General features: G+C 46.4%; 1 protein-coding gene across 1 annotated transcript; it reads left to right on the top strand.

Moving 5' to 3' along the window:
* Positions 1 to 4,408: 4,408 nt before the first annotated feature.
* On the top strand, positions 4,409 to 5,915 carry LOC136523657 (36.4 kDa proline-rich protein-like). The gene is made up of 2 exons (XM_066517266.1): positions 4,409 to 4,511; positions 5,446 to 5,915. Exons 1-2 carry the CDS (start codon positions 4,409 to 4,411, stop codon positions 5,913 to 5,915), a joined length of 573 nt encoding a protein of 190 aa, XP_066373363.1.
* Positions 5,916 to 12,943: the final 7,028 nt, after the last annotated feature.

The following is a 12,943-nucleotide window of genomic DNA, read 5'->3' as shown; positions in this document are numbered from 1 at the left end:
GTAAAATTCTCGCGCTTTGTTTGGCATCTTTCTTAATTTTCTTTACATACTTTCCTTTTATGCATTCTGTGCATTGTTCTAAATCTTAAAACTCTAATGGAGGAAGAATATCATTCTTAACTAGTCTTTCTATTCTCCCCCCTCGAAATATGGCCTAAACGATAGTGCCATAATTTCGACGACGCATCGTGAGCTCTCTTTCGTTTTCTGTTTACATCCATAAACGAGGATACATTCTCATTGTCGCACGCAACGTTCCCATCATTGCATACAACATTCACATCTTCACTTAGTGATAACAAATAAAGCTCATTTTGTAAGATAGCAAGACCAACACATGCATTATTAAATGTTATCTTACATTTGCCATTTCCAAAATGGCAATCATATCCATCATTGTCCAAGCATAAAACACTAATCAAGTTTCTCTGTAAAGAGGGAACATAAAGTATATCTCTAAGTAAAAGTGTGAAGCCATCAGCAAGCTCTAGAGAAAGATCGCCAATGGCTTCAACATCTGCTCGGACTCCCTTTGCAACTTTAACATGTCTTTCTCTTCTTTGCGTAGTTCTCATTGAACGGAATTCCTATAAGGAATTAGCAACATAAACAGTTGCACCTGAGTCAATCCACCAAGTAGATTTCGAATACTATACATACAGGGATTCATTTATGAACATAATAATGTTCTCACCTTTCTTTGCCATGATCACCTTTAAGTAATCGGGATAATCTTTTTTATAATGTCTTGTCTTCTTGTAATAGAGACACTGGTCTTTCCCTACTGTGAACTTGTTCTGCTAAGGCTGATGCAGCATGGGACCCTTTCCCTTTGACTTTGAGGAGGAGTTAGCATTATTATTCTTTTTCTTGTTGTCTTTCACATAATTGATAGTGCCACCATTGGCAGCTTTCATTCTCTCCTCCTCTTGCACACACATAGCCACGAGCCTCTCTAAGTCCCACTTCTCAGACTGTATGTTGTAGTTGACAACAAAACTGTCAAATTCCTTTGGCAAGAAAGCAAAAATCAGATGGATAAGGAACTCTTCCTTGAGAGTCAGATCCATTAGTTTTAGCTTGGATGCCAAATTGCTCATCCTTAGTATGTGCTCTCTTATGACACCATTTCTAGAGTACCTCTCTGTCACCAGCTGCTTTATCAGTTGGGTAGCATATGTCTTTAAAGACCCAGTGAACTAATTCTTTATTCTATTGAAGTACTCAGTGACCGTGTCACACTCTAGGATTGAGCCCACAATTACAGGCTCAATCGTGTTCTTTATCACAACCAAACATTTCTTGTTAGCAGTGACCCACTTCCTATGCTCAAGGTCATAGTACATCTTTTGGGATTCAAAATCCCTCTCTCTAGTTGCCCAAGCGGCATCAGCCTCGTTTGTCTCCCTCACTGGTGCCACAGGCTCAGTGGGACATAGTGAGGTGACTACCCAATCCACCTCAGCCAAGATGAAGGCTAGGTCAATCTTTTTCTTCCACTCCATGTAGTTGTCACCTTTGAGAGTGGGGATCTCTTTGATACAACCCATCAAGTTGTATCCGCCTAAAAACACAATTCATATAGAGTGAGAAGATAAATAATAACAACAATTGCATGCCTTGATTCCAACGTTGGTCAAAATTAAAACATACAACTGTTTATACATTAAATCTACATCACCGTTGGGTAGAAATAAAAGTAATGCATAAAATCATTAAAATTATGATATTGTTATTAACAACGTTGGTCAGAAAATAACAACATCATAATCATGTCAAAATCTCCTTTTCTCCAATTAAATATCACGTTGGTTCAAAATAACTGAGAATAAACTATTTCTTTAGCAGCGGAAAACTTAAACTCAATTTGTGAATTTTACCCATAGAGAAATTCTCTTTTACTAATTTTCTTTGAGCCATTAATCATTTTCCAGGAAATAACAATTTACTAGAAAAAGAAAAGGAAAAATGGACTCAAATCAACACTATTCCTTTGGCCCGACCAAGAATTTGGCTCGGTCTGCATTGCGCGCACATGCATGGCTCCCTCCCAGGCCGCAACCTGGGCCTGGGCTGGGAAAGCGGCTCGCCCACTCGTGGCCGCCTAGGCCGGTCTCGGGCCCGTGGATTCTGCACCGTCGATGTAGATCGGACGGCCAAGCACGCGCTTCGGAGGATCAAAAATGGCGACGCGGCGCCAGCTCCCAAAACCCTAGCTCACTTCTCTTCGCCTTTCTCTCTCTCTATCCAATGAGCGATAGAGAGCAGCCAAGAGCTCAAAGCGGACACAATGTGGGGATGGCGGCTCCATCGTGGCACCCCTCGCCGGCGCACGCGTGTGGCCAGAGCCGCGCGTGGCACCATCGAGCGACACCATGGTGGTGCCCTTTGGCCCAAGCTCGAGGCGGAGATCGTGCAACGGTGCTTCTCTCACCCCGGCAGCTGATGTTGACTTCCTGCATGGTGTCCTCGCAATGGCTGGCGGTGGAGACAGAGCGGGCAGACCCCAGGTAGGAGCTCCTGACCCTTGTTCGTTCACTCTCTTCCCCTTTCTCATTGCGAGTTAGGGTTAGGGTTTCGTTAGGTAAGCCGCCTTGCTAGCTCTTCCCCTTTCCCCTTCTTCTCTTTTGGATCTTCTTTCTTTTCTTTTTGGAGTTGAACCGATTTGGGGTTGGGGTTAGGGTTAGGGTTACTGTTCTTCTTCCCCGATGGGTTAGGGTTCGGTTGAACTCTCTGCATCTTGGTTTCTTTCCCAATTAGGGTTAGGGTTTCAATCCAAAAAGGATCAAACCCTCTATTCCTCTTTCTCTCCTATTTCTTTTCAGTTTTCTACCACAACCTAGATCTACACCCTAGAAGACCTTGGCTCTGGTACCATTGTTGAGATAAAAAAAGGATCATCTAGGGTTAGGTCTAGCGGGTTCCCTTTACTGTGAATGCGATATCGAGAGTAGAGGGATAGAGAGGAATAGAAGAAGAACGTGTCAAACCTGACACCACAGAGGGAGATGGTCCAGAAGCCATCATCTTGTTCATTGATGAAGTCTGCGCACGGGCAGTGACGTTCAGGGAAGAGGTCAATGAAGTCATCGACGTCAGTGGAGTGGGGCGGCACGGGTGGTGGCTTCCCATCACTGGCTGTGCCCCTCTTTGATCGGGATTAGGGTTTAGGTTTTGGTGGAGAGCTCGGCTCAGGCAAACCTCGTACTCAGAGCCGCTGGCCCCACCTCTATATATAGCACAGTGTGATAGGGGCCCTCCAGCCATAGTGGGCTAGGCGCCCCTGATTAGGGCATGGATCAAAGGCTCAACTGGGTTGTTGGGCCTAGTTTGGGATTAGAGATCAATCTAACAGGACCGTGTCTCGAACAGTTCACCCCTAAAAAACGAATCAATAACTATCATAGCACCTCTTTTCCCGTAAGGAGTTTGAATTCCACTTTCCACGTCCTACAAAGCATTGCGCAAGGACTCAAGAAGTTCATAGCTACCATGCATCTTATAGGCTTTGTACTTGCCATCATGTAATCGTACACTTCTCAAGAGTTCATCTAGGTTCAACATGCCTCCTGTAGAATCAGCAGCGCTTGCCTCCACAAAAAGCTCCTTCGGTGCCATGAGAAGGTGACTAGGCGGAGACATCCAAAACCATCAAAGGGCTTGTTTAGTTGCATTTCAATCCACCCAAATCCATATGTGCTAGGAGGGGTTGGGGTGGATTGGATACCACCGAACAAGCACTAAGAGATTACAATCCAATTTCACCACAATACTTGTTAAACTCTTGTGTGTGACATCCACAACCACATATGTTCATGTCTATTCCAAATGTGGCTTAGGGGCATCGGATGTTAATAGTGAAATGTTCTCTCTCTTCAACCGGTGAAAATGAATAAAATAAGGGGCGCGGTGTCCTATGGCAAAATTGGCATAAACTAGAGTGTCTTCTAGCGAATAACTCCATTTTAGGTGTCCATAGATGACCACAACTCTCAGCTTCCGCTGGTAAATTTTACCTACTATTTACTATGTTGCAATCAGGACTCTAATATTTTCTGATTCGCTTTCAGGAAACAAAAAACATTTTTGATTTGATATAGCCGTATTGCCGATATTTGATTTGTTGCTCATGCACTCGCAAGTCGCAAGCGTCCGCATTCGTGCGTATAGCCCTGTTCGCTTGGCTTATAAGTCGTACTATTTCAGCTAATGAACAGTATTTTTCTCTCACAATAAATTAGCCAACAGTACTTTCAGCCATGGCTTATCAGTCAAATGAACAGGGCATAGGAGGATAGATAGTAGTGGCCCCGGTTAGAGAGGAGAGGACCACGGGATAGCTAGGCACCGCAACGTGTCGGTGCCTGCAGCAGGACGCAGCGGGCTGGCAACGGTACAGTGCGCCTGGATGGCTGCACCAAATGAGCGGCTGCGAGATACTGAGGGCGTGATTGGTTGCAGAGCAAGCCTCGAGCTAGGATGGCTAGGCTATGCAGGACCAAAGAAGCCAGGTTGAGCTCATGCAAGTGGTCGCGTTTGGTTGTCTTTGTTGTTGGTTCAGTACGAGATGAGATCATGTTTGGTTGCATGCATGCATCAAAGTTTTGGGTGTTTGACACATGGGCCCCTACACCATGCGTGAATCAAGTCGTCCTACATGGAGAGGGAAGTGAAAATTGAGAAGACGTAGACGTGCGGGATGGAGGAGGGCAGATGAACGAAAGGATGCAGGCGAAAAGTGCGAGCAGGGGAACCAAACACGGCCGCAATGCACCGAGTGATACCGGATGGGCCTTCGGACGGCATGAGTGGGGCAACCAATCATGCCCGGAGATGCTCACATCGTCCTGTTCGGCTGCTCGAGCGTGAACTGGAGGGAGGGACCCGATCGCACCCATCATTTTTGCTGCGAGGCGGGTGTGCGTGTGTGTGGCTGGCCTCGTACGTTGTCATCGTGTGAAATGGGTCCCACGATGGATGGGCATGCCGCTGCTGCTCGTGTCAACTTTTCTCGGCGGGCGCCGGGGTTCCAGCCAACTTTTTGCCTAAACTAGCTCCGGAAGTCTTGTGGCCTATGCTGCTTGGAGCGAATTTGACAGGATCACAGGAATGGTGAAAGTGAAATGGTTTGCACGTGTACAACCAACTTTTTTTATTTTTAACACATTTTTAAGCTATTTTAAAAACTAACACTGTTTATTTTTTTTCAAAACTAACACTTTTGGACGTGCCTGTTTGCATGGCACAGCTAATTCACGCTGCCATGCCATGCATGGAGGCGCGGTAAGGGCAGTCAACGGCTGCAGTGACCACTGACATGGCAGGTCTGACGTGCCACCCTTCACGGCGCGGTGGGCCTGTCGAGCCATGCATCACGGCATGGTAGCCCCTTATACCCGACCTTGCTTCCCTTTCTCTCTCTGTCTCACTCGGCCGTTTGAACAGGTTGGAGAGATGAGCCACGCCCTGAGCCGCCCTATGCCCACTGCCACGCCACCACGCCGCGCCACCATGTCGCACCCGCCCACCACGCCGTGCCACGACAGGCCTTGCCCGCCCGCCACGTCGTGCCACCACACCACACCGCTCCCGCCCACCACGCACACCGCGTCGCCACCACGCCGCTCCAGCCACGCCCGCGCCCGGCCGGCGAGCCCATGGCCGCCACGCCCACCGCGTCGCGCCATGCCCGATGCACCCCGGCTACTGCGCCCCCCGCCACGCCCACCGTCGTGTGCCAGTCCTGCCTGACTTCATCTCCACCTCCCCCTATCTCGTTGCCTCCCTTACTGCTGTCGCCGCCCCTTTATCTCCCCACTGCCACGCGCGGCCCATCCACGTCGCCGCCCCTCCATCTCTTCGCACTATCTCGAGCCATGAAGGACATTGCTGTGCTGCCCATCATCGTCCTCTAGAAGGGGGGATTGCCACCGCCCTCTAGAAGTAGGTCGTTGCCGGCTGGCCATTTCCGCCGCCGGCCATCTCCTTTGCATTGGTGGATTATGGTGACCCATAATCTTTGTCAAGGTAATGCTCTTCTGTATCTCTGTCAATTTTTTTGCTAGGGTTAGGATTCAAATTTAGTTTGATTGGATAGAGATTTATACAATTAGTTAGCAAAGATATTTAGTGAAATTAGCAAATATAAGTTATGTATAGTTTTGTAGTTAGTTTTGTAGTTAGCTAGATATGTATAGTTAGTAAAGTTACTTAGTATAGTAAGTATAGGTGTTAATATTAGTGTGTTTAGTGTAGTTAGTTAGTATAGTTAGTTAGAATTGTTGGTATAGGTATTAATATTAGATTAGTTAGTTAGTATAGGTGTAGTCAGTAGTTAGTACGCACGACGATTTCGATGACCTGATGAAGTTTCTGAAATGCTTTTGTAGATGGATTGTTGTGTTAGAGTTTTCTACAGTGGAAGTGTTAGGAGAGAAGATGGTATGTTTGAGGATATGGAAGAAGAATTGGAATAGTTTGATGAACCTCCTAGCTTCAACGACCTTTATGTCCGTTTGAATGTAAAGTTTGGTGGTGATTTCACACTGAAGGGGAGGTTTGATACTGGGAAGACTAGGGCACACTATGTCCTGATGCCCTTGTGCGACCCTACTCATTGGTCCTGCTACAATAGGGTGCTCCAAGGTTCCAATGTGCCCATGGCTGACGTGGTGGTGGAGAATGGGTACAGGATGCAGGGTGTCCTAGACGGGCCGTCTATTGACGGTGTTGGAGGCAATGAGCAAGAATTGGGGGTCAAAGGGGAAGCAACTCAGTGTAACATGGATTTGGATGGTCAGTTGACGCAGGAGCAGTTTCATTCAAGTCAAGTAGGTTGTATAAGCAATGACTTCGATGTGAACGAGTTTGAACTGGAAGAGAAGGAGCAGGAGGGGGAGGACAGGATCGGTGATGCAGTTAGCAGTGATTCGGACGATTCTTATGTTTGTACTCCCAACAATGCAGACAAGGGTCCTGCGTAGCACAACATTGAGGAGGACGAGGAGGAGGACTACGATGAGATTAGGATGTCTCAGCTTGGTGATGCACCATTTCCTACACAGTTCGACGAACAGGTACTTGAAACAACCACTCGCCATATACATCACAATTAATTGAACATTGTAAGTAACGATGCCTATATTGTAATTGTAGGGTCCTAGTTACACTCAGCAGTACTACCAGGTGTACCACCAGCGAGACCGTACCGACGTTGGGTTCACCCCTAACATGTTGCCTTCATGTCTGAAGAGGCAACGACGTCCGCGGTACCCATAAACTCCTAGGTCGTAGGAGTTCTTTAGGATGATATGATGCACTTGTACTCAAACACCCATATACTGATGGAACATGTAGTATGTCGAGTAATGTCAAATTTATTTATTGATGAACTTGTGTCGTAGTAATGACTTGCTGAACTTATGTCGAACAGAGGTATTGTTGAACTTGTGATAAACTTGGGACGTGTACAAGTTAGTATTGATGAACTTGTGTATTGATTGTCTCGTGCACTTAACCTTCTTGCTGACCTATTCGTTAAACTGACATGACGAAGTAACTTGGCTCATGTGAGAACATAACAGAAGTGCCATGTTCCATTTGTTGTCGCTTTGACCGCCGCACCATGGCTGGGGGCACGTCAGCCTTGCTGCGCCATGGACGGTGGCACGGCAAACCCATGCTAGGCGCTGGCCAGACTCCCTTCTGAGCGCATCAGCAGCAACAAGATTTTGATGCATATAATTTAGGGGGTTTCGAAAGATCGCAATGGTGAGAATAGCCTTCTAGATAAAGTTTGGACAAGATGGACACCAAACTAAGACCCAAAAGTAATATCCGAGTGTGTGACAATGACAAAAGCAAAAGCATTATATACCGAGAACATAACAAATACATGCAAATTGCAGCATTGTAATACCATTTTTTGTGGTGAAAGTTTTATGAGGTAACACAATGTCCGTTATAAAAATTAAACAGTGTTTGTTACATGGGTACAATATATAAATAGTTCAAATGAAACACAATACAGCACCGAGAAAGTTCTACTACAATACAAATACCAAATCTAAAGCATTAAACTAGCACACCTATACCAATCCTCTACCACACCTGTACCAATCCTCAGTCTGAAACATACTGAGTAAGCAACTCGTCGTTCGAGTACCAGTCCTCTACCACAACCTCGTTGTTGTGGCTAGGCTCACCTGCATTTGACCTGATCTGCCTGTTGCCTATAGAAAGCTACCTCTGCTTCACCTGTGGCCTCTATGGACTGAGTCAAGAACGCGTCCTCCTCCATCTGGCTCATATGGATAGGCTCACCTACATTGTCTTGATCTATCTATCGCCTATAGTAAGCGGCCTCCGCTTCATCTACGGCCTCTACGGCCTGAGTGAAGAACATGTCATCATCCTCCTTCGCCTGCAAGCCCACCTCCGCTAGAGCGATAAGCTCGCTCAGTCTACCAGTGTCATCCTCAACCTCCTTCGCCTATAAGCTTGCCTCAGCAAGAGTGATGAGATTGCTCAACTAGGCAGTGTCGTCCTCATCCTCGTCCCCATCATTGGCCAACACAATCGGAGATTGGACGGTGTGACCAGCTCGCTCTGTGCTTATCTAACTTCTTTTTCTCATACCTTGCATGAGCAACCTCTGCGGCATGGTCCTCGCTGCATCCAATCCCTTCATGTATAAAATACAACCAGTTAGCAACGCGATTATATTATATTTAAAATCAGGCAACAAAAATAAAAAGGCTTTCAAGCACTCACTGGCACACAATGCAACAACATGGTCATTCAAGACCTACATCTGTAGTCTTGTCTCCTCCCTTGCCTCCTTCCTTGCCCTCTCCTCCTCTAACGTCCTATGTCTCTCCAATCCTCATTTGTCAAGCCCAACATCGATCGGGTTACGAATACCGCGCTGTATAGCAAACTCACGCATCTTGTTTTTGTGATGTTTAACGAATAGGTTGACGTAGTCAGGTCCATATTTCCTCTTCCATGCAATTACTTACCTCCCCTTTAGTTCATCCAAGAACTTAGCTTAACCATCATAACATTCCCACCTGTATTTCCTAGTGCTCTGCTCAAACAAAAAATTATATCATATATGTCTTAGCAAAAGAAACAAAATACGATTTCATGTTTACCACAAAAATAACCAACCTCATCATAGTCAACAATATGGCCACAATAATGACATATTCTAACCTCCGAAGGGACTAGACCATAGTTGGATTTAACACCACATTCACACTTGACTGGAGGTGCTTTGTAAATTAACCTTCTTTCTTCTTTTCCTTTGCCTTTGGTGGCTCCGGACATTGATTCTTAGGACCATAAAGCCACTCATTGAAATGACACTTCACAAATCCATAACTGTCAATACAGGACCCATGGGGTTTCCCACGGAGAGAAGAAGACCTAGTCCAACTAGGATTCCCTACATGTAATCCTACTAGAACTAGTCACACATAATCCGACTAGGATCTCTACTTTGTAACCGACTAGGACTCCCGCCTCTCCTGGACTATATAAAGGAGGGCAGGGGTCCCTAGATCGGCAGCGACACACAGAACCACAACATACCTCGCAACACAACAAATAGCACAGGGTGCAATATACTATCCACACCAGACTGGACGTAGGGCGCCATGACTTTCCGGCGTGCCAAACCAGTATAAATCGTTGTCTCCCTGCGTTTACCATCGAGTTCCTACAAACGCCGATACCCCTCCGAACAAATCACCGTCCCGGGTACTCCTGTGACGGGTTGCCGGTGGTAAAACATCGATAGCTGGCGCGCCAGGTAGGGGCTCTCGGCGCTTTATGTTCGAGAGCTCGGTGGACCTCAAGATCAAGATTTGCCTCGGTTCTCGTCAGCCTCGTCGACTAACTCGCTATGGCTCTCATCGGTCCTCGTCGACAACTCCCATCATTGTCGGCGGGGTTCGTGTGTCTTGCAGTCGCACGTTCCACGCATGCAAGATCCAATCTACATGCAAGGCTAACTGGCGTCGGGCATGCACGTACCATCAAGACACACAAGAAAGCAACATGTGCCTATTAACATCCACACGACGTGCACGTATAAAGCTCATGTCCGCAACAACTCAAGCTCTCCAAACAACTCGAGTGCCACATCTAGAGTTCCAAGTGTCGGCTCCAACTCCTTCACGCCGAATCAGATTACGCCCCTACAACAAGTAAATCAACTCGCCGAGTCCAACACTACCGGTGCCGACTTGATCGACTTCAACTCACCAAGTCTAACTAATCTCCAATCTGTTTTTGTCGAGTCCGATTCTGTTTCTACCCGGCAATTAGTCGGGTCAATCAAGGATATATACCAGAGGACAGTTCAAGACATTCAAGCTACGTATTTGTACTGTGCACATATACTCGTAGGACTTGGTGCGTGTACTAGAGCTAGTGTGCGTGTGTACTCGTGCGCCTACAGCCAACAAGCTTATAGCAAGCAAGCTAACAAGAAAGCAAGCTCATGTGGTGCCCAAACTGAAGAAGCAAGCAAGACCAAGATATATTGAGCTTCAATTTACAATCAGCCAACTGCTAGAGTCCAGGTGCCAACTCCGACTGGCTCCGCGCACAATCAAACAAGGACATGTCAATAGCAGACAGCAAATCAATTTCCAAACAGAGAACAAATCTCCCCGTATACAGTAGCCACACATGACTTGCTAGCGGCTTCGAGGCAACTCATCCCTCTACCATTTCAAGTCCAACCCAGAAACAAGTCCTACTCCTACTCGAACAAGCAACGTACAAGTCCAGAGCCAATTCTATCCAAGACAAGTACCGAATCAGTGCAGAACAGAGGAATATCAGGTTACGACGTCGTACCAAAAGAACTCGACTACATCAAGCACGGAAGTAGTCCAAGCCTGAAGCGAGCGATCTGTCCGATGACTCTGATCCAGAAACAAATTGTACTACTACAACTTCGTATACGAATACATCACGGACATGCAAGAAGCTAACAAAGGAAGCAAGCAAGCAAAGCCAAAGGTGTTTGTGCATTGATTTATACATACGACATGCTCATACGAGAGAAGGTCAAGAAATACAAGCTATACGGTCAATAAAGAGAAGACCACCTACAGCAGGCCGACAAGTCACGGGCAAGCAACCAAATTCTGGGAACCCGGCAACACGTTCCGAGTTGTTTCGAGTACTCGACATGACAGTCACTTGTCTGGTTAAACTCATCAGCAAACAACCCGGACGAGCTGTCCGACGACTTCATCATGCTGTTCGACTACATTAAGCAAGTTGTCGACCCATGAGGGTAGATAAAAGCTAACACCCGAAACAAAAAGTAAAATGGCTGAAAACATGCCTGAGCATCCCGACCGAGAGCAAAATAGCTGAAAAGATGCTTGAGCCCGCCGATGAGGGTAGCTAAAAGCTAACACCCGAAATAAAAAGCAAAATGGCTGAAAACATGCCTGAGCATCCCGGCCGAGAGCAAAATAGCTGAAAAGATGCTTGAGCCCGCCGATGAGGGTAGCTAAAAGCTAACACCCGAAATAAAAAGCAAAATGGCTGAAAACATGCCTGAGCATCCCGGCCGAGAGCAAAATAGCTGAAAAGACGCTTGAGCCCGCCGATAAGGGTAGCTAAAAGCTAACACCCGAAATAAAAAGCAAAATGGCTGAAAACATGCCTGAGCATCCCGGTCGAGAGCAAAATAGCTGAAAAGATGCTTGAGCCCGCCGATGAGGGTAGCTAAAAGCTACCACCCGAAATAAAAAGCAAAATGGCTGAAAACATGCCTGAGCATCCCGGCCGAGAGCAAAATAGCTAAAAAGACGCTTGAGCCCGCCGATGAGGGTAGCTAAAAGCTAACACCCGAAACAAAAAGCAAAATGGCTGAAAACATGCCTGAGCATCCCGGCCGAGAGCAAAATAGCTGAAAAAACGCTTGAGCCCGCCGATGAGGGTAGCTAAAAGCTAACACCCGAAACAAAAAGCAAAATGGATGAAAACATGCCTGAGCATCCCGGCCGAGAGCAAAATAGCTGAAAAGACGCTTAAGCCCGACGATGAGGGTAGCTAAAAGCTAACACGTAAAACTAGTCGACCAAAATTAAGCTTAAAAAGACCCTCCAGCTCTTCGTTCCGAAAAGTAAGAGGCTCGGGGGCTACATCCAGATAGGAATACTTTTTTCTCAGAAAAGCACAAACGCCACTCAAGAAAGCACTCGGATGCCGAAGTTTGTCAAGGCAACATTCTATGCCGAGTCGTTTTACATAGCGCAGACGAAAGGTTGTCAACACAAAGATCTACATCTAACAAGTCATAGCGCGGACAAAGCACTCGACGGATCACAAAAGAGGAAGAAAAGAAAAGTACTCGACAAATCGAGGGATTTCGTCAGGATAACACACAGAGTTGTTTACAGGGCAGAATACAACCACGACATGCACATATGACGTCCGGGAAGCAATAGCGAGCAAAAGATTAAGATATATGCATATATACACTGAATACACATGCACATACGGATCTACATGCATGCAAATGAGGAAGCCATCAATTTACTGGACACATAAATCATGATGGGATATGAACGATCCAACAAGGTGCAAGCACACATCAAGTCATATACAGGCTGTCATCACATCTACAACTCTGAAATATCAAAGCCAAATCAGAACCAAGCCACGAGCAGCAAGCCGTCCGAGACCAAAGATAGCAACTTGTCCGTTCGAGTGTCTGACTACTTCGAACACACGAGATGTCCAACCGTACATCAAGCCAGATAACAAGCAAGCCAAGACTGACTACTCGGCCGAGGAGTCCGAATACTCAGATACGATTTAAGCAAGAAGAACACGCGATCTACATAACAACTCAGATATGGAAGCCAAGCCAAAAAGAGGAAGGCACACAAGAAAACCCAAAGCTATAGGC

The sequence above is a fragment of the Miscanthus floridulus genome, chromosome 18 (assembly GCF_019320115.1).
Source record: "Miscanthus floridulus cultivar M001 chromosome 18, ASM1932011v1, whole genome shotgun sequence".
NCBI classification, from domain to species: Eukaryota; Viridiplantae; Streptophyta; class Magnoliopsida; order Poales; family Poaceae; genus Miscanthus; species Miscanthus floridulus.
This window is presented reverse-complemented; position numbering and strand designations above follow the sequence as displayed.